Raw genomic sequence first — 22814 nt, forward strand, 5'->3', positions numbered from 1 at the left:
TGAACTACATAAATGGAGGAAAGCAACGCCATTGGTCGAGGCTTTCCAATACACACCAGTAGAGCTCGGACTCTATAAAAAACTGATACCAGAAGTAGCAGGCAAGAGATTTTGGGACTACTGTAACGATGTGTATGTAATGTTTAGTTCTGCAGATGTGCATTAAAATCTCTTCTCGTTTTGACTATGAGCAGATGGAGTTCCGAGTCTTATTTAACCTTTATTAATATACTCTATGAGTTTAGGCACCTTTAAATTCCTCCATATGATATGGTGTAAATGTCTGTACACTTGATACCACCATGCAGGGTCTCTGTCCCCAATCTGCTCTGTCCCAGAGCAAATTCAAAAATTGCCCTGCAAGTTTTAAGTTGCCAAACAAATTAGTTTTTTTAAATTTATTTATTACAGATTACCTTTGACTTCAAAACACCTTCTAAAAGCGCTTTAGATGATTCTGATGTGAGTAAAGTAAAGCAAGACACTCCTTATAAAATCTGGGACAGAGAGCCAATCAAAGCTCCAGTTTCAGATTACCCTGACAGTAGCACTGTTCAAAAGGCTTGTGTTGGATCCAACTTGTATTCATAACTTTTCTGCAGCTTGAGTGTCAACACTGCTCTCTGACTGATCATGGACAGCAACGAGGTCAGCCCGAGAAAAGCCTGCAACAATGGTGAGTCAGTATAGCTAAATATTGATTCTATTCAGATGTAGAAAATATCCAGTTACAAAAATACATATGGGCTAAACTTGCTGCTTCTCAACTTCAGCCATCTTTTATGTTGTTCTGGGATTGCCTCATGATTTTCTATGAAGATCAGTGTATTGGGCACAAAATAATGGCTCTTTTATCCCATATGGGGCCCACCTAGGTATGCTGGCTGGGAATGGGCACAAAATAATGGCTACAAGTCCAGTGAACTAATTTTAAAACCAGGCATTAATCAATGCTTTACTACAATCTACCTGCAATGCATATGGCTAGTGTCAGCGTAAAGTCCTGACTGAATGAAAATCATTATAACCTATTTACGTCACGTTAACGAAGAACAGCTGAAACGTTACCGGGTTTATCAACTGCGGTAGCAATTTCGCTCCAATGCTGGCCTTAATTAAGGCCAGACTATTAAGCTATAAAACACAAAGTTGTAATATTACCATAATAAAGTTGAAGTAATACATGAAAAATTGAAATTTTATGAGAATGAAGTCGTAAGAGGACAAAGTCTTGATTTTATGAGACTAAAGTTGCATTAGTAGAATAAAGCAGACTAGTAATCCTATGATTAAAAACAGTCTCACCACATATTAACACATTCAGATGTGTTAACATGAGGAACGTTAAACGTCTTGTGACATTGTATCGCCTACTTTGCTTTTGATTTTACAAATTAGGAAATGCTTAATCTTTTAACTCATCAGCATCACATTGTGATCAGTAGCAGGAGTTTTAAATAATTGTGCAACTACTGTACCTATTTGGAAGAAAGAGTCCCGAAATTGCTGAACTGTTCACGTGAGGCCTTGGTAACTTTTTCAAAATCTTTTCTTAATTTTCCTTCTCATAACTTCACTTTCTTCTGGTAATATTGTCTTTAGTCTCCTAATATTTTGACAATATGCTCACAATATTATGACTTTATTCTCTTCATTTCTATTATATTTGTGTGATATTTAAATATCCATTGTGCATATAGACAGCGGCAGCTGTGAAGGACCTAAACTGATAAACTGACATACCGGGACAAAAATGCACTCTAAACAGAAAGCTCGGATCTTAGGAGGTTAAAACTTCTATGTGAATTGGTTGCACAACCTTTTTTGAATGAAAGAAATATATTATAACATCACATCTTTCTCTGGACAGAAAACGACTGCACTTATAGCCACAAATTGTGCTGCATTCACACGAAATCAGGGTGTGAAATGCTCTAAACCATGTGAATTTTTTAGTTTTAAAGATTTTTGAAGCGGAACTGCAGTAGCTGAGTGTGAAGTACAGTATATTGAGTGAATGTCACATTCTGTTGACTCTACATGCTCAACAAGTTGTGAAAGCACACAAGGCCTTTGATCTGAAATGGATGATTTGTGTTATGTGAAAGTACAATGTATCAGCAGTACATGGTTTGTGGTTGCACATTTATTATGAAAATATGTTAAGACAGGGCTTTGCTTTCTGCCTGGGCCATTGCAACACCTTGATGGTTTTTACTTTTATGGCTACTGATGTAGGTTTACTGCTGTTGTTTAAGATCCGTGTACTGCTGCATGATTCTGTTTCTGGTAAGTTGTGTCAGACAAAAACCTCCCCTTTAATTCTAGAAGAGGTTCATGGATGCTCAGCCTTTAAGCCTGCAGATTGGGCCCAAATCATAATACCTCCTCGACTAAGCAAGACAGTCGGCATGAGGTTTATTTGGTCATACACTGTGTTTCCTTTTGTATAGTCATGGTCCAATGGATTTGGATGAGATATCTCTACTTGGGTATCATTTGCCCAATCAACATTATTCTACAAATCTTGATGCTCATTTAGATGCAGCTTTGCAAACCATATTCCTTTTGGAAAGAAGAAGCTTTTCCCTCTTACTCTTCCAAACATGCAATGCTTATTTAGTCCGCCTCCCTGAGCCCCTTCTCCCTTCACTCTAAGGCCCTGTCCCAATACTCGCATCTCCTGGATCCCTGTATAGACCTTACCAAGGAGGCTTAAGACCCCTTTGTAATTGGAGCACACCCTCTGGTCCCTCTTTTTGGACAGGGGCACCACCACCCCAGTCTGCTAATCCAGGGGAACTTCCCTCGATGTTCATGCAATATTACAACCATCACAACCCTCCATAATCCAGAGCCTTAAGGGACTCAAGGTAAAATTAATCCACCCTACTGGCCTTGCCACTGAGGAGCTCTTTAACCGCCTCGGCAACCTCATCCCCAGAGATTGGAGAGCCCGAACCAGAGTCCTCAGGCTACACTTCTTCAGTGAAAGACATGTTGGTGGAATTGAGGAACATGGTCCACTCAGACTCAATGTCCCCCACCATCTCTGGAACGTTTTCAAAGTTCTCCTGGAGATGGAAGTTAAAGCTCCATCTCATCGTCGAGTCTGCCAGACTTTCCCAGCAGACCCTCGTAATATGTTTAGCCCTGCCAAGCCTGACCTGCATCCTTCCCCACCACCAGAACCAACTCACCACCCGAGTGTCCAAGACAGGTGGCCACAGATCCTATGAGACGATAACAAAGTCGATCATTGAACTGAGGCCCCGATGAGCCACACTCACTGGGGCCACAGTGAGTGTGGCTCCAGTGATGTCATTCTTTCCATCTGAAAGAATGACATTCAAGCTCAGTCATGTGGTTCTCAGCCGCTTCTTCCTTTTTTTAGCTTTAACAACGACTTTGATTACTGTCTTTTTAATGTCCATTAATTCCTCAGAAACAGAGTCAAACGTTTTAAGTGCACCTTCAAGAAAAAATCATCTTTAAGAAATAAAATCTGCTATTTCCCAATATTTTTATGCAAATAATGAACATGTTTTATTGTAATTGCTACAATTATTGGTATGATGGCACTTTTATTGACCAGATACACAGTGTTTATTAGCTCATTTAACTAAGTCAAATTTCATTCTTGCTCGTTTTGTTGCTATGCTTGTAATTTTGTTTTATCAACACAGATGTCTCTGGTAAATGAGATCTTGAATGAAGGTCACATGGAAATAAAATAAACGATGACATTCTGAGTACAGGTTGATGATTTTAATTCATGTTCAAACTTTCTTCTTTACAGGAACAAACATTACAAACAACAAAGACCTGAGGATCGTGATGGTGGGGAAGACTGGGATTGGGAAGAGCGCTACTGGAAACACCATTCTGGGTCGACCGTGCTTTGAATCCAAATGCAGCCCTACTTCCATGACTGTTGACTGCTCAAAAGGCTCCAGTAATATTGATGGACAGCAGGTTGCTGTCATTGATACTCCAGGTCTGTTTGACACCAGGTTTGGGGAAGATAAAACCAGAAAAGATCTTGGTCAGTGCATCTGGTACGCTTCTCCTGGACCCCACATCTTCCTGGTGGTCGTTGCAATCGGCAGATTCACAGAAGAAGAAAAACAATCAGTGGAAAAGATTCAAGAAATCTTTGGAGAGGCAGCAGAGAGATACAGCATGGTTCTGTTTACCCGTGGAGATGACCTTGATGATACCACCATTGAAGATTATTTGTCTAAAAGCCCAGAACTCCAGTATCTGGTGTCCAGATGTAATAACCAGTATCAAGTCTTCAACAATCGGCTGAAAGATAAGAAACCTCAGGTCACTGAGCTGCTGAAGAAGATCAGAACCATTGTTGACAGGAATGGAGGAAGTCACTACACCAATGAGATGTTCCAAGAGGCTGAGAGGAAAATCGAAGAGGATAAGCAACGAATCCTGAAGGAGAAAGAAGAGAAAATACGTAAAGAGAAAGAAGAACTGGAGAGAAAAATACAAGAGAAATATGAGAAAAAGATACAGGAAATGAAGGAAGAATTCAAGGGTCAGATGGAGGAGATTGAAACCATGAAAAAGCAACTAAAGGAAGAGCAGGAGAGAGAAATTCAAAAGGAAAAATCTAGGGTGCAGGCAGAGTATGAATCCAGAGCCAGAGGTGAAGCTGAACAATTTGATCCTCTCTATCATCTGGGAAAAGCTGTGGAACACATTGTCAAGGCTTGTGAAATAATGTGAGTTTAGATGTTGTCTCCTAGCAGCTGTTACAGAGGATAAAGCAGAACTAATAAGCATTTTTTCTTTATTGTCTTGATAATAATTATATATAATAATAATTAAAGCTCCAGGTAGTGATGTAATCCAGCTGTGACCTCTGTATCTCACACTGTTTTAAAAATATTTCTGCTGATGTTTAGATGCTAAAATTGTTTGCATGTGAATTTTAGTCATTACTGGTATTAGTGTCTGGTTTTTATCTCTTAATGTATTAATTTTATTTTCAGGAATCAAATCTATGACTAACATGTAATCACAAAAATTGTGCTTCTTATATCCATTCTTTCTATTTACATTTCTTGTAATTGTTTAAATTTAAATATCTTTTCTTTTATCATTGTTTAAATCTTATCAATGGCTTGTTCGCTCTGTTGTTTAATCCTGTGCAGAGCTGAATGAAATGTGACACGTAAACCTTTATCTAATCAATAAATTCAGTTTAATTATAGGAAAATATTCCAAATATTTTTATTTTTTATTTATTATCTGTTGAATCTAATTTTCAGTTTTACCAGGTTTCATATTCCAACCTTCTCCTTTAAATAGCTTTCTAACCTTTAAGAAAATGCTGTGAACAAACTTGTTATTCTTCCATTAAAGTTTAACAGTTTCTTCATATCACAGAAATTCACCATAAATGCTTCCTGAAAACGACTCTTTAAAATAACAAGTCCTAATTTTGACCACTTATAACCAGAGTTCAGTTCAAACAGGTTCATTCTAATACAATACATAGTTTACACACAAAGTGTGTAAAAATGTCTCCACAATGATTCCCAGACTGATATTCAAATAGAAAATTATAAAGGGAAGGTCTCCATATGTGGGTTGGGCTTTACCCTGCGTCACTTCACAGAATTACTAATTACATTAAATATTTGAAATACATAATATATACAAAAATATATATAATTCTGGCTCCAGAAAATAAAAACAAAGTTCAATTCCTGGCAGCTGCAGCAGCTCTTCCTGCCATTACCTGGATCTGCAGCAGCTCAGCAGCTTCGGTGACTCCACTGGTTTCACGAAGCTGAAGTTGGTTTACAATTGTAGCTTCCAGTTTGGGAAATTCCTAAAGGATGATTTCAACCACCTTCTGCGTCTTTAATCTACGTGTCATGATTTGTGGTGGCGGCGGTAGGGAAGATGACGCCGAGGACCCAGGTAGGAGTGAAAAATGATGATTTTAATGATGAAAAATGGAAAACAATCCAGGCAGCACAGATGAGTAACAGCAACAGTTCTCAAACTGGTAGCAACTGGTGTGACAATAGACGGACTAGGAGATGAGACAGATTAGACAAGGACCCGACGAGGAACAAGGAACACAGGTGGGATTAACAGACGGTAATCAGGGAACAAGACACACCTGGGAACAATCAAGGGGTAGAAAGGACAACACAGAGACTGAAAAAGACACAGGAACCTAAAATAAACTCACAGAAAAACTCAAATCAACACAGAGAAAACCCAACTCTGACACTATGCTAATTAAAAACCTACAACACCTGGAGATATTCTCAACTAATAGCAGAATATCTTCATTAAAGAACATATTTCAGTTAACAGATAAACACAGAAATGCAAAACTGTGAAAATATTTTTACCCACATAGTGATTTTTTCTGTTTACATGTTTCAAGTCCAGCTAGTTTTAATGTCAGGAAAAGTCAGCTTGGGTAAATACAAAAATACAATTTAATTTAAAGGGAAAAATCAGGAGAAAATTCTAAATATTTTGGATTAACTTTGATTTTCATATTTTTTTAACTCATAGCTTTAGCATAATTACAACAAGACCCATAAAATCATCAAGTATTCATATAACAGCACCTGTCTGCTAACATGAAGTAGGCTAAAGAAGCTCAAAAATCAACATCATGTCCTGATTTGAAGAAATTAAAGAGCAGATAAGAAAAAAGTCACTGACATCCATCATTTTATAAACAGTTACAAAGTTTCCTCTCAGTGTTTGGTTCTCCAGAAAACAGCAATTACACACATTATTCACAAAATGAAAAAACAAGGAGCAGAGAGGAAGATTCCCAACAAAGGCCACCTAAAATAAACCCATGAACAAATTTACCTGATAAATGAGCTCATAAATGTAAACATATTATTTTAATTAAATGTTCACTGCTTTTGTTTTTAGACCATAATTAGAGTAAGCAGTGTAACTTCTCTCATCTTTAGATTTTGTTCAGCATCTTCCAGCTCCATTTTGTTGTTTGTTGTAACTGCAGGGTGAATCAGGTGTAAATATCCTGGGATGTGTGACTGATAGGAGCGGAGCAGGTTGGAGCTGTCTGCACATTATTGCCCAGTGAGCTGCACTGGTTCCAGTAATGAACAGCTGCACCTTTTCTTTCCTCAACAGGTTAAGCTGCCATTTCCTTTATTTAGACTATAATAGATTAACACAACTTTCTATCAGGCCTTCTCCTGATTCATTCTCAGTGGCTTATTAAACTCACCAGAAGCAATAACTTTGGGTCAGGTTCAGGTCAGACATTTAAGTTTGAATGAACTGGTATTAAGCCAAAGAAACAGGAATTTCAGAACTAATATTAAGGGCCTAAATTAATAGAAAAAAAATCTAAAGAAAAAAATATCAAACCAAAAAGAGAAAAATCCCTAAATTGTTAAATTTCAGTCAATATGGAGTCAATATGGAGTACTTACATAATGTAGTAATGAAATAAGGATAAAAAGGTGAAGAACGTCCATCTGTTGCTGCTCTATTGATAACTAAAGTTTTACTGTTTTAAATGTTTTAAAAGTATTTAATTTACATATGTGGCACTGAAAGTTATCGCCTAATGTTTTTCTTCATACAATATAAAAAATATTATTGTAGTAAAGTAGAAATCACAGCTTTTCTGCTACTGTTTTCAAACTGTCCACTAGAGGGCGGCGTGGCGCTGCTTTACAACTTTTTTTGGCAACAGATAACTGAAGGTTTTCACATCGACGTAAAGGGAACGGAGCTGAGAAACAAACTCTACAAAGTTTTCAACAACCAGCGCAGCTTGGATCTGAATAAAACCTGCTGGGTGATTTATGTGGACGTGTTGATGAGTTAAAGACTGCAGCATAACCTTACATAACAAGGAAGAACCTTCAACATTACAGCAAATGTTTAAAGCTTTGTTGTTTAAAATGTAAATTAAGAATTGACAGAGACTTTCTAAATATGTCTGACTGCAACAAGTGAGCAGATTCCTTTGAATTAAAAAAATGGAGAAAAAAATATTAGTTTGCCTCAGAAAAATGGAAACAGCTGCTCCACTTCCTGGATTGTTCAGGAGCCAATAGCTATGAGAGTATCTCTACTCATTCATACCAGGGGCCTTTCTATCCAGGAGTCCTTCAGCCTGTGTGTGGAGTTCAGTGCTTTACATTGTTGTTAACACTCAGCAACACACAACAGCTCTGGTTCTTTTTCCACCACTGTGATGTGAAATGTTCTCTTCCTATGCTGATACCTGGAATCAGCATACTTACATGTGAAGTTGCTGTTTTCTACCTCACCAAAGGTCTAAAAATCAGCTACTATCTTCTTTTGCTCTGCTGTAAGAGGTTTACCTGTCATGTCTGCATGTTTGCAGTTAACAATAGTAACCGCACTGTTGCCAACTCAGTGACTTTCTTGCTATATGGAGACATTTCAGACAAAAAATACTGGAATTGAAAGGTCAGCCTTTTTAAAGGTCCGTAATCGGCAATCGACGAGAAACCTGCAGTTGGTGCACCCCTACACACAATGCAAGTGCTTTATTTATGAAATAAAGGACCAAATATACTATTTGTATTGTTTTTTTAAATACGTATATTGAATTTTCTAGAATTAAAGTGAATATGAAATGTATTAAAAGTTGGATAAAGTAAAAACGTAATTCAAGCAACAGGAATTGAATTTTCTCCAGTTGAGGTGATATGAGGTGTTTGTATTGATTGTATTGATTGAATTGTGTTTAATTTCTCCAAACATGAGTAAATTCATTGTAACAATTGTCTTTTTAGTGTCTAGAACTTTCTACAAGTCTTGTTTCTCATTCAGATGATGCTCTGCAAACCTAGAAGGCTTTGACTCTGTATACACTTTGGCTTTCTTTCACATAGAAAGCGCTCCTGACCCAGTGATTGTAGAGGAATATAATTATATTAATAGTTAAAAATTATGTTGTTTGGTTGGTTCGCACTAAGATATGTTTTAACCTAAAATAAATGCATTGTGTCAAATGGACTGGGTCAATCTGGCCTAGAAGTCAGGAAGGAATTCAGATTTGGAGAAGATATGGAATAACAATCATTAGAGGAATGTTATTAGTTAAGCTGGTGGGCAAGAAAGTTCTGGCGCCAGACATTTCTCCTGCTCGCCAGCAAAGAAACTGGGCCGGAGCTCAAGACTTGTTTGGCACCTTTGAAACGGAGCAGATGAGATGTCAAGGGGTCTGAATATTTCCAAGGACCTTCCAATACACATCCAGTGTAAGACGGAGCCAAATGAACTACATAAATGGAGGAAAGCAACGCCATTGGTCGAGGCTTTCCAATACACACCAGTAGAGCTCGGACTCTATAAAAAACTGATACCAGAAGTAGCAGGCAAGAGATTTTGGGACTACTGTAACGATGTGTATGTAATGTTTAGTTCTGCAGATGTGCATTAAAATCTCTTCTCGTTTTGACTATGAGCAGATGGAGTTCCGAGTCTTATTTAACCTTTATTAATATACTCTATGAGTTTAGGCACCTTTAAATTCCTCCATATGATATGGTGTAAATGTCTGTACACTTGATACCACCATGCAGGGTCTCTGTCCCCAATCTGCTCTGTCCCAGAGCAAATTCAAAAATTGCCCTGCAAGTTTTAAGTTGCCAAACAAATTAGTTTTTTTAAATTTATTTATTACAGATTACCTTTGACTTCAAAACACCTTCTAAAAGCGCTTTAGATGATTCTGATGTGAGTAAAGTAAAGCAAGACACTCCTTATAAAATCTGGGACAGAGAGCCAATCAAAGCTCCAGTTTCAGATTACCCTGACAGTAGCACTGTTCAAAAGGCTTGTGTTGGATCCAACTTGTATTCATAACTTTTCTGCAGCTTGAGTGTCAACACTGCTCTCTGACTGATCATGGACAGCAACGAGGTCAGCCCGAGAAAAGCCTGCAACAATGGTGAGTCAGTATAGCTAAATATTGATTCTATTCAGATGTAGAAAATATCCAGTTACAAAAATACATATGGGCTAAACTTGCTGCTTCTCATCTTCAGCCATCTTTTATGTTGTTCTGGGATTGCCTCATGATTTTCTATAAAGATCAGTGTATTACCCAGCCAGCATGCATGAGTGGGCCCCACTTGGGTTTGTTGTGGGCTACATGGGTAATGAGTGGGCATGGGTTTTATCTGGGCAAACTGCATGAGACACATATGGTTAACCTAACATGGGACCCATATGGGATGGCCCTTTTGGGCTAAATGTATGGGCCCTATTTAGCAGTAATGTGGGCTAACTGGGAAAGGGACAGAAATGGGCTACACTGTGTGGGGCCCATATGGTTTTAATATCATGGGCCCCACATAGAAAGCCCATGTGGGCTGACCACATTGAACCCACATGACATAAGCCTGGGCTGACCGTACATGGGTTGGAGCTGGAAATGGACATGTAGGCCCTAGTCCTTTATTATGTGGGCTAACTGGGAATGGGACAGAAATGGGATACACTGTGTGGGGCCCATGTGGTTTTAGTATCATGGGCGCAAAATGGGAAGCCCATGTGGGTTGACCACATTGAACACACATGACATAAGCATGGGCTGACCGTACATGGGTTGGACCTGGGCATGGACATGTAGGCCCTAGTCCTTTTTTATGTGGGCTAATTGGGAATGGGACAGATACGGGCTACACTGTGTGGGGCCCATATGGTTTCAGTATTGTGGGCCCAACATGAGAAGATCATGTGGGCTGACCACATTGAACCCACATGACATAAACATGGCCGTACATGAGTTGGACCTCGACAAGGAAATGTAGACCCTATAGATTTTTATGTCAGTTAATGGTACAAAGCTGTGGAACATCTTAATAGACAATGTGGTTAACCTGTAACTTTCAAACCTTTCACTATATGTCAAAAGCAAAAGCTGCAAGAGCAAGAACATAAAAATTTGGAAAGAAAATTACCCAAAATATCAGATTGATGGTCTTGCCAAGGCAATTTGTACTCAGTTGGCCTCTAATGGAGTTGATATAAAGTGTAGAAGCAATTGCATAAGCTTTTCTGTCAACAGAAGGAAAAGCTTTCCTTGGATGGTTACCTCGTCTTGGAAGTCACCAAGGTGTATTGTATTTGAACCTAAAACATGCTCACTATGTGATCTCTGTGTCTGGCTCATTTACTAACACCAACATGACACTAGGCTTCCAAAAAGACCAGGATATTGTCATTAAAAAATAATGCTTCACAATGCTTTATTTTTTAAAACAGTTCAGTATTTCACTTTGAACCCCTAACGGTTTTTCTTTTTATTATTTACACTAGAACAGTCCAGTCCAGTCTGGATGTGATTTTTGTGACATAATCTGTTTTAAATATGCACCATGTATATGTAATCTTCAGCTCACTCAAAATTAGGTTCAGATCTGGACTTTTCATCTTGCTTTTTTTTTTTTATCCAAAGGGTTTATTGCAGCTTTTTCACAACAGGATTTAATTCTTACTTGGAGAAATTGTTCAGATCAGACCATTGAGAAAAATATTACAAAATGTTTAGAAAATAAATTTAAACAAAACTCATTATCAAGTGAGAAAGACTAAAATTTTGAGCATCGCGATCTGTTTCATATATCTGCAAACATTTTCCAAGTTGTCAGCATAAGTAAAATGAAATAAAAACTTAACATTTCTATTAATGATTAATTTTATATATTTTAATCTGGTTGCAATGATCTTTTTAATCTTTTTATTGCTCTAATGCAGCGATGTCAAACTCCAGTCCTCAAGGGCTGGTGTGCTGCAGCGTATAGATGTGCCTCTGCTGCACCACAACTGAATAAAATAATTAATTCATTAAGGCTCTGGAGAACCGATCTACACAAGGAGGAGGTCATTAAACCATTTCATTACAGAGTTTTGTACATGTGGCTCATCTACAGGCTGCAGGACATCTGAGGACTGGAGTTTGACACTTGTGCTCTTGGCACCTGTGCCAATAAAGATTGGTGAATTGAAGTAGGCATTTTACACATCCGCTAAAGAAAATAGTTTCAAAGAACATTTGAATAAGGAGGACGACAATATTTATTTATTTTTGTTTGAGCACGTTTTTGAGTGTTACATCGGTTTAACACTCAAAATTAATCTTGAATTTCTTGGAAAACGTAAAATTAACTGCGGATGGATATGCCGTTTCACACTCCAACGTATTCTCCTCATCAGTCCGTTTGCGCGGAGTCTGCAGGTTGGCTGTCCTACGAAACAATCTGTAAGTACTTCTCTTCTGTCTGTTTTACCTGCATTATATCAAATTTTAGGGAGATTTTAAATCGCCAGTTAAAGAAATGTGCTGGTCGTAACAGATCCGATGACCGGCGTACCCCAAAAAATTATTTATGTTTTTGGTTTTTTTTTTATCCTTTCCTGTGACAGTTTTTTCTGATATTGTTAAAACACACACAATAAGTTATCTACCATCATTAAGATACGAATATTTTGGTGCAGAGCGATTTCAAACTCCGTATTGTTTTGGGCCATAACATTTTCAAATATTGCGGCGCCATTATTTGCTGAGCTACCATTGGTTCATTTGAGCGCCAAGGCGGCAGAATAAATTCGGTTCACTAAAGAATCTAAGTTGCTAGCAGAATTTGTTTCAGTGTCTTGACACAATAAAACCACTTGCATGATTTAAAAAGAGTAACTGTTGTGATTTCATTCTATGGGCTTTTTAATAATCTTTCTCCCAGTCAGTTAAACCAGCATGCATGGGTGGGTCTCATGCACGCTAGCTTGGCTGGGACCCACCCATGCAAGGGTGCTTTTTTTAATTATTATTATTTTTAATGAAACTGCATAGAATCGTTTTGTTTTGGGCGAGATTGGTAATGATTGGGCATGGGTTTTATCTGGGCTAACTGCATGACCCCATATGGTTAACCTAAAATGGGAGCCATATTGTTGACCCATTTGGGCTAAATGTATGGGTCCTTTTCAGCATTAATGTGGGCTAACTAGGAATGGGATAGAAATGGGCAACACTGTATGGGGCACATGTGGTTTCAGTATATTTGGCATAAAAGCTTTTTTTGTAAATAGGATGAAGGTATAGTAAATATTTTTAAATCCTTTTTTTTATTTAGTAAGTGACACTTTAAAGCGTTTTGTTCTGCCAGAGTTTGTTTCAATCTGCACAGTTTTGTGTTCTTCAGTGGCCACACCTGAATCAAAGATTGAAAGATGAAGAATTCTTTTCGTTGTTTTTGCAATATTTTAAGTGTTGCTCTTGTTCTTTAATATGTGCAATATTTTAGGAGTGATTTCTTAGTGATTTTCTAAACTGCTCTTAGGATTAATACTACTGTCTTGTCACAGTACTATACACAGTAAATGAGGATAATTGCATTAGTGAAACTGTTCAGTGTTTACAATATATGGCTACAGTGAGTACTCTATACCAAGGGTCTCAAACTCCAGTCCTCGAGATCCGGTAAACTGCAGTTGTTGGATGTGCCACAGGTACAAAACACTGGAATGAAATGGCTTAATTACCTGCTCCTTGTGTAGATCAGTTCTCCTGAGCCTTAATGACCTAATTATTCTATTCAGGTGTGGTGCAGCAGAGGAACAGCTAAAAGTTGCAGGACACCTGCCCTTGAGGACTGGGGTTTGACACCCCTGCTTTATACATAGGCTGTTTTGCCTTAATATTATTTTTTGGAGAAGCCCAAATGTTATATTAACTGCATTATGAAAATATATTTCTTTGCAGACTTGAAGAGCACGAAACTGTGAAGATCACCCATCAACGATTTGAAAAAGGTAGTTTTATCATTTTGATTTTCATAAGGTTTTGGGAATTAAATGTTTTGTTGCAATTTTATAACCATTTTATCAGGCAAGCTTTATGTACAAATTACTACTTCTGCCAAAACTGACAGTAAATAAGACTCTATAATAACATTACACTTAGGAAATTCCTTAATCATGGAATATTACCACTTCTGAAGAGTGGTACCCCATGAATGTTAACATTTAGAATTAAAATATGAACTGAAAGATGAGTCATTTAACAACGGTTAAGTTATTGCTTTTGCCACCGTAAAAGATCTAATCGATAATGCTTTAAATGTCACTAAAGCAGTAAAGCAACAACTACAGCCAGATGCTTCATGGAAGATATGCTGTGTGCGTGTTCTTGGAAATGCAGGTGACAAACATTTACTTGTATGAAAATTTTGAAAACGTGAGCTTTAGATTTACAAATGTGTTAATCCTTTTTTTAAAAATTCTTTTCTAAAGACTGCTATGGAGAAGCACGACGAAAGCTTGCAAGGGCAGAAGCAACATCAGATCTTCAAACAGATGATGATATCCCAGAAAAGCGACGTAGAAGGTAGTGTGGAACAGGGACTTACGTAACACACAACTCTAAACCTTCTGTCTTCCTAGTTGTCATTTGAGCCGCTCTCAATTCCTTTACCCATTTGGTTCTCTTTGCTTTACTTTTTTTCCTCATCCTTCAGGACTTAAAGGAACAACATATTTGTAAGAATGGAAAATTACACAGAAAAAAATGCTAATACTTGTGAGCTTTACTATAGATTTTGCCACATTCCTACTTTAAATGAACTAGATTACTGTTTTTTTAACCATATTGGTTGTCATAGGTTCAACTGTAACGTTTTATCTTTTGGATCTTATTTCTGTATCTCTCACAGTTAACTTGAAATAAAATAGTTAAATTGCTCACTAGACTGTAGCCTTTTTGGTTGTTTTTTTTTTTTTACCAACTTTTACCACTTGTTAAATTCTGATTTATCATTTCAGATCCTCCCACAAATGGGGCACATTTTCTTCAAGTGAAGACAGTGTGGACTCCTCAGAGAATGAAGTTCCACCTTCTCCTCCCTTGGAACTTACCACAGTTGGATCTGCCTCAAAAGTGTGTAGTCTCAGTGTGTCCAGAAAGAGAAAACCCAGCACAACTCCAAATCAGAGAAGCGCAACTACAAGTCTTTCTATGAGTCCTGGGACTTCTTTGAGCAGGAGCAGCTCCAGCTTGGGAGAGGCTATGTTTACTAGGCTGGTTACGCTTCTTGAGGAGGTTAGAGAAACACAAAAACTACACGGACAGTTGCTGAGTACCTTGCTGAGACAGAAATCTGCTTCACCACCGGTTGAACCACCTGAAGGAGCTGTTTTTCCAATGTGTACAATCAATGATGTCCTGGGCATGAATGAGAAGCTGGGTGACTCAGACTTCATGTCTGGAGTTGTAAGTTAAAATTTTGTTCCTTAAAACTTAACATTAAATTAGCCCCATTGCAGTAAGCAATTAACTAATGACATGATAAATTAAAATAAAACAAATTTCCATCATTTATAATTTTTCTGTTTCTACTAAAAACTGCTTGACAAGTAGTCTGGTGTTTAGGTCTCAACTTGCCATTTTTTGAAGTACACATTTGTTTACAAAGACTTCATAATTGGATATTTAAATTGTCTTCCAGTTGCAATGCTCATTGTTCATTAGAATTCAAAGTTTATCAATCTTTGAGAATGTGTTCTTACTATTATATTATTTGAAAATGGTTGTAAAACATTTAATCACAGTAACTTCTGGGAATTTATTGTCCAGAAAAATTTATTGTGACAGGCCTCCTGTTATTGGCCTCACTAGATACTCGCACTAGCTAGCCAAACAGCTAAACAATCTTGAAAGATGAAGAAAATCCTGACGGCGATGACTGGTTAATAAAGTTTACTTCAGTGATAGTTCAATAATTTTCTTCTCCTTCCTTTTTTGTGAAACTGTAACATACAGAAATGCAATGTATTACAATCTAGGCTTTACAGAGTGATACAAATAAAATAAAGGACCAACATGGCATTGACTTTCAATGAAATGAGGATGTTGGCTAGCGATTAGCAACAAAAATTAGCATATGAAAACGGACTCATTAGCATAATAATAACCGGCTATAAACATACAACTTTACACAATACCATCATATTATGTAACATTACAGGTGTCTTAATGTTTTTTACCAAGTAATACTCACAGACTATGCTTTAACAAACACCAAGAAAGAACTAGGAGGAGTGTGGAGCGGCCAATTGATTCTGGGCAAAGCGCTTCCTGTCCATATTCTTCTTCTACTATTAACTTAAACAATAACTTAAAGTGACCACAAGGTGGCGTATTTCAACTAATAATAACACTAGCAATATTATACACAATAAACATAACACCTCCCTTAAATTGATGCATAAATTAATTGGCATTTTGTCCATGTATAAAATTAAGCATATAAGCTATATATGTGTGAAACGATAACAAATCAATTAATAAAAACTAAATTGCATCCTGATTTTCAAATGTTGTCTTGCAATTGTCATTATATTTAAGGTTGCCATGGTTGCAGAAATTGGAGGAGCATCCTTGGATGACGCGATACGACGGGCTATGCGATTCCTGATGTCCCATGAATTAGCAGTCCAGTTCAACCTGTTTGGCCGACATGGGAAACACCAGCTCCGGGACCTGCGTCTCTTTGATGTTGTGTATGGTAAATATCAGTTTTTATGGTCAGAGTAACTTTTCTTTTCACATTTTTTCCCTTAAACATTTGTTAATTTATTTTGTTTGTCATATGCCTTTTGTTTATTTGTAGTAATCTTTTGGTTTTATTCACATAGTGTTCTTTCACTCAAGAACTTTTGATAGCTGAAAAAAATTTTAAATGATATTTGTATTTCAAACAATACAAAATAACTATAGAACCTTTCTTATATCAGTATAAGAAAGATCTAGATGGATATTTTCAATTTGAACTAAGAATCTAGTGTGTGTTCATAATAATAAAGACTCGAGTGCTTTTATTTTGGCAGATCTTTGCAAGGATTTTTGCCCCATGAAGGGGGAGAGGCAAATGTCATGAATGTTACATTGTACTAAAGTAAAACGCTAATACAGTTTCTACCTTTGCTTGTTATTTTAGGGGCACTTAAAAGAAATGGTTCCATCGTTGGACTCACACATAAAGATGTGGAAAAGGCATTCTCAAAGTGGTTCACTGGAGCCCGTGACAGAGGTGGGAATAGGAGAGTTAGAGCAAGTAGGGAGGCTGCCAATTCTCACTCTGGTGGGCAGGTCTTCCAAGAAGGACAGTTACAATAATATGCGAGCTTTCAAGTGTAAGCATGCATGTAGGTTATTCTAAAAGGTTTTGTGAAAGGTGTGTGTATGTACCAGTAAACACGTTTGTTGTTCAAAAATGCCATGTGAACAGTTTTGTAGATTTTAATTTTTTTTTGTTGTTGTTGTTTAAGAGCGCCATTTGTGCTTGTGGCACCGTTTGCTTTGTTAATTAAGTTCTAATAATTGCTGAGGTATAAAATAACTTCTGATTACAAAATAAAAAGCCTTGACCAAAGGAAATTTCTTTTTTTCTCTTTAAACAAATTTTGTGATAAAGCGTTTTAGGACTTTGGTTTGTTTAAGACTGCATATCTATGAATGTTATTCATTTCAAGGTTAGGTGAGAACAACCCCATTGTTCCTATAAGAATTAAGGCATCTGGCTCTCACTGAAAACCCAGTCAGGGCCTGTAAACCATTATGGGCTAAAGCATATGGGCCCATCATGGAAAATGTGGAACTACTAATTTGTTACCCATATTCTAGCCCAGTTCAGACCCAATTGGGGCCCAGGTAAATATTCCTGAAAGCACCCTAGTGGGCCACAGATGGGCCTCGTGTAAGTTAACCATCTGGGCCCCACTGAAGACCCAGTCAGAGCCCAATAAAATCTACCTGGGCAAACCCATGTGGGGCCACCATGGAACCCGTGGACAACCCCATATTGACAGCCCTCTTTTATCCCATATGGGGCCCACCTAGGTATGCTGGCTGGGAATGGGCACAAAATAATGGCTACAAGTCCAGTGAACTAATTTTAAAACCAGGCATTAATCAATGCTTTACTACAATCTATCTGCAATGCATGTGGCTAGTGTCAGCGTAAAGTCCTGACCAAATGAAAATCATTATAACCTATTTACGTCACTTTAACGAAGAACAGCTGAAAAGTTACCGGGTTTATCAACTGCGGTAGCAATTTCGCTCCAACTCCTCCTCTTGTCATTTCTATATTCTTTGCATGTTGAATAAACATTAATGTTGTTTCCACATATCATCTCCAATGTCCGCTGGACTTCGGGTTGCGCCGTGTCAGCTGTTTGGGATTCCCCGACGTAATTTCCCCTCAGAAAGCCAGGAGGAGAATCCGCGCTTTCTGATTGGCTACCTGTCACATTCAACAGGCTGCGTTTGTAGTGGTTATAAAACTGTTTTAGACAACCAAAAGGGAAAACAAGATCTAGTGATCTGCGATCGATTATTTTGGTCTTTCAAGTTCAGTGCTACAGACAGATACAGTAAAAGGTAGTCTAAGTTTAATGAAGTTTAAAAACAATGTATTTTTCTTTAATGTCACTTTTCCGGCTATGTTTGGTTATAATTCTTGAAAAGTTCAACCTTTTAGATTTTAAGTTATGAGGGTTTAATCATTCGAGTTTCGATTGGTTTTGTCTGATCGGATGTAGGGGAACGCGACGCCTCTGCTCCTCCATTACAACACTGGAGACGAAAGCGTGTCCGTGTTTTCATTATTCCCTACAGGTAGAGTCCTTACTCATAAGGGGCGTAACACGTTAACCTCCCAGTCGGGGAAAACCCCTGATTTAGATCGGAGCAGCAACGACGATCTACCATAACACACCACAGAATCTTAGAAAGACAAACTTTTTAAGATTGTTGTAAGGGGAAAAATAGGAGCAAAAATCATGTAGTGTGAACTATTGCAGCAGGTAGTCGATGTGCCCGTCTTCTCTATTTAAATCTAATTATTACTGAAGGGCAACATAATATACAGACTTCATAATCTGCAGTCTTTTGGTTGAATGCAGTATTTATTTCCACTTTTATTTTATGTTGTTTAGGGGTTTTTTTCAAGTGAGGTTTTTGTTAATGGAGACTGAGAATTAATTTTATTTTTGTTTTTGGTTGTTTTGTTTATTTTGTTTATCAGCTCAAGTGTTAAGTGTTCTTTTGAAAATAAAGTGCATCCATCTTTGGCAGGAAATCGCATGCATTATTACGTCATTTTCATTAAATCAGTGTAAAAAGGTCTTCAAACAATATTATCGTTTATCGCAATAATTTTTGAGACAATTAATCGTTGAGCAAAATTTGCTATCGTGACGGGCCTAGACATAACTCAGTTAAGTAACTGAAACTTTACAATAGTTTCACTGGATTAATTAAACAAACCTAACCCACTTAAATTTAGCTTAAAAATTCAGATTTAAGGACAACAAAGTCAAACCCAGAAATTATTCGATTATTTGATGTAGTTAAGACCAGAGGTGGGATGTAACAAAGTACAAGTTCTGTACAGAAGTACAGTTACGAAGTACGTATAGCTGCTGATGCACCAAACCTTCATCAGAATATTCTTCCTGTTTCACATGTTTATCTGCTAAATTAGTAAGGAAATTCTACCTCTATGTACAAAGTGATGCACTAAATTATTTAATCATAATATCCTGTTTAATGTGAGGGTAGATCACATCGATGCATTAAGACCCTGAATCAGAAAATCCTACCTTTTTAAAAATATTTATAATTCAGAGGTAGCACATAGTCAGTGTGTTACTGCTGTAATATAATCGTAAGTCTACCGAATATCAACATGACAGTATGGTGTTTTGAAATGTTTGGTTTCAACTGTATGATTATCCCCATGTCATTGATTCCCTCAATGCTTCCCAAGGTCTCAGATGGATCATTTCTTTTCTTCCAGACACACAGAGGCTGAAGCTCTGAGCACAACATGATGATTCTAATTCAGATTCAAACTTTCTTCTTCACAGGAACAAACTTTACAAACAACAATGAGCTGAGGATCGTGCTGGTGGGAAAGACTGGGATTGGGAAGAGCGCTACTGGAAACACCATTCTGGGTCGACCGTGCTTTGAATCCAAATGCAGCTCGAAATCCATGACTATAAACTGCTCCAAGTGCTCCAGTAAGGTGGATGGACAGCAGGTTGTTGTCATCGATACTCCAGGTCTGTTTGACACCAGGTTCGGAGAAGATAAAACCAGAAAAGATCTTAGTCAGTGCATCAGCTTTGCTTCTCCTGGACCCCACATCTTCCTAGTGGTTGTTGCAATCGGCAGATTCACAGAAGAAGAAAAACAATCAGTGCAATTGATTCAAGAAATCTTTGGAGAGGCAGCAGACAGATACAGCATGGTTCTGTTTACCCGTGGAGATGACCTTGAAGACACCACCATTGAGGATTATTTGTCTGGAAGCCCAGATCTCCAGTATCTGATGTCCAGATGTAACGGCCAGTATCAAGTCTTCAACAATCGGCTGAAAAATAAGAAACCTCAGGTCACTGAGCTGCTGAAGAAGATCAGAACCATTGTTGACAGGAATGGAGGAAGTCACTACACCAATAAGATGTTCCAAGAGGCTGAGAGGAAAATCGAAGAGGAGAAACAACGAATCCTGAAGGAGAAAGAAGAAGAAATACGTAAAGGGAAAGAAGAACTGGAGAGAAAATTACAAGAGAAATATGAGAGAGAGATTCAGAAAATGCAGGAAGAATTCAAGGGTCAGATGGAGGAGATTGAAAACATGAAAAAGCAACTAAAGGAAGACAAGGAGAGAGAAATTCAAAAGGAAAAATCTGACCTGAAAGCCATGTATGAATCCAGAGCTAGAGAGGAAGCTGAAGAACTTGCGAAACATTACAACCCATGTGTAATATTGTGAGGTTAGATGTTGTCTCCTAGCAGCTGTTACAGAGGATAAAGCAGAACTAATAAGCATTTTTTCTTTATTGTCTTGATAATCGAGTTAAAGCTCCAGGTAGTGATGTAATCCAGCTGTGACCTCTGTATCTCACACTGTTTTAAAAATATTTCTGCTGATGTTTAGATGCTAAAATTGTTTGCATGTGAATTTTAGTCATTAGTGTCTGGTTTTTATCTCTTAATGTATTAATTTTATTTTCAGGAATTAAATCTATGACTAACATGTAATCACAAAAATGTGCTTCTTATATCCATTCTTTCTATTTACATTTCTTGTAATTGTTTAATTTTGAATAACTTTTCTTTTATCATTGTTTAAATCTTATCAATGGCTTGTTCGCTCTGTTGTTTAATCCTGTGCAGAGCTGAATGTAATGTGACACGTAAACCTTTATCTAATCAATAAATTCAGTTTAATTATAGGAAAATATTCCAAATATTTTTATTATTTATTTAATATTATCTGTTGAATCTAATTTTCAGTTTTTCCAGGTTTCATATTCGAACCTTCTCCTTTAAATAACAATCTAACCTTTAAGACAATGCTGTGAACAAACTTATTATACTTCCATTAAAGTTTAACAGTTTCTTTATATCACAGAAATTCACCACAAATGCTTCCTGAAAACGACTCTTTAAAATAACAAGTCTTAATTTTGACCACTTATAACTACCCTAACTTTGATTTTCATATTTTTTTAACTCATAGCTTTAGCATAATTACAACAAGACCCATAAAATCAAGTATTCACTTAAACAGCACCTGTCTGCTAACATGAAGTAGGCTAAAGAAGCTCAAAAATCAACATCATGTCCTGATTTGAAGAAATTTAAGAGCAGATAAGAAAAAAGTCACTGACATCCATCATTTTATAAACAGTTACAAAGTTTCCTCTCAGTGTTTGGTTCTCCAGAAAACAGCAATTACACACATTATTCACAAAATGAAAAAACAAGGAGCAGAGAGGAAGATTCCCAACAAAGGCCACCTAAAATAAACCCATGAACAAATTTACCTGATAAATGAGCTCATAAATGTAAACATATTATTTTAATTAAATGTTCACTGCTTTTGTTTTTAGACCATAATTTGAGTAAGCAGTGTAACTTCTCTCATCTTTAGATTTTGTTCAGCATCTTCCAGCTCCATTTTGTTGTTTGTTGTAACTGCAGGGTGAATCAGGTGTAAATCTCCTGGGATGTGTGACTGATAGGAGCGGAGCAGGTTGGAGCTGTCTGCACATTATTGCCCAGTGAGCTGCACTGGTTCCAGTAATGAACATCTGTACCTTTTCTTTCCTCAACAGGTTAAGCTGCCATTTCCTTTATTTAGACTATAATAGATTAACACAACTTTCTATCAGGCCTTCTCCTGATTCATTCTCAGTGGCTTATTAAACTCACCAGAAGCAATAACTTTGGGTCAGGTTCAGGTCAGACATTTAAGTTTGAATGAACTGGTATTAAGCCAAAGAAACAGGAATTTCAGAACTAATATTAAGGGCCTAAATTAATAGAAAAAAATCTAAAGAAAAAAATATCAAACCGAAAAGAGAAAAATCCCTAAATTGTTAAATTTCAGTCAATATGGAGTCAATATGGAGTACTTACATAATGTAGTAATGAAATAAGGATAAAAAGGTGAAGAACGTCCATCTGTTGCTGCTCTATTGATAACTAAAGTTTTACTGTTTTAAATGTTTTAAAAGTATTTAATTTACATATGTGGCACTGAAAGTTATCGCCTAATGTTTTTCTTCATACAATATAAAAAATATTATTGTAGTAAAGTAGAAATCACAGCTTTTCTGCTACTGTTTTCAAACTGTCCACTAGAGGGCGGTGTGGCGCTGCTTTACAACTTTTTTTGGCAACAGATAACTGAAGGTTTTCACATCGACGTAAAGGG

At 37.2% G+C, this 22814-nt stretch overlaps 2 protein-coding genes across 3 annotated transcripts; both read left to right on the forward strand.

Annotated features, from left to right (window-relative positions):
• The first annotated feature begins 566 nt into the window (after nt 1-566).
• Nucleotides 567-21335, forward strand: LOC102221983 (GTPase IMAP family member 4-like). Of its 2 annotated transcripts, XR_002753695.1 has the most exons (3): nt 567-676; nt 3800-4853; nt 20961-21335. XR_002753695.1 is itself a non-coding variant. In XM_023345035.1 (2 exons), the coding sequence occupies exons 1-2, from the start codon at nt 634-636 to the stop codon at nt 4741-4743; spliced, it is 987 nt and encodes a 328-aa protein (XP_023200803.1). In that variant the 5' UTR covers nt 567-633; the 3' UTR covers nt 4744-5238. The 2 variants fall into 2 exon arrangements, 1 of the variants encoding a protein (XP_023200803.1); XM_023345035.1 differs by lacking the exon at nt 20961-21335 and having other exon boundaries at nt 3800-5238.
• On the forward strand, nt 9853-21335 carry LOC102229215 (GTPase IMAP family member 4-like). Its single transcript, XM_023345037.1, has 2 exons — nt 9853-9964; nt 19951-21335. The coding sequence occupies exons 1-2, from the start codon at nt 9922-9924 to the stop codon at nt 20862-20864; spliced, it is 957 nt and encodes a 318-aa protein (XP_023200805.1). The 5' UTR covers nt 9853-9921; the 3' UTR covers nt 20865-21335.
• Nucleotides 21336-22814: the final 1479 nt, after the last annotated feature.

The sequence above is a fragment of the Xiphophorus maculatus genome, chromosome 13, assembly GCF_002775205.1.
Source record: "Xiphophorus maculatus strain JP 163 A chromosome 13, X_maculatus-5.0-male, whole genome shotgun sequence".
Lineage (NCBI taxonomy): Eukaryota > Metazoa > Chordata > Actinopteri > Cyprinodontiformes > Poeciliidae > Xiphophorus > Xiphophorus maculatus.

Coding starts and splice junctions, on each gene's coding strand:
- LOC102221983 (XM_023345035.1), top strand. CDS start 634: ATGGACAGCAACGAGGTCAGCCCGAGAAAAGCCTGCAACAATG. Junction 677..3,799: donor GAGAAAAGCCTGCAACAATG/GTGAGTCAGTAT, acceptor TCTTCTTTACAG/GAACAAACATTACAAACAAC.
- LOC102229215 (XM_023345037.1), top strand. CDS start 9,922: ATGGACAGCAACGAGGTCAGCCCGAGAAAAGCCTGCAACAATG. Junction 9,965..19,950: donor GAGAAAAGCCTGCAACAATG/GTGAGTCAGTAT, acceptor TCTTCTTCACAG/GAACAAACTTTACAAACAAC.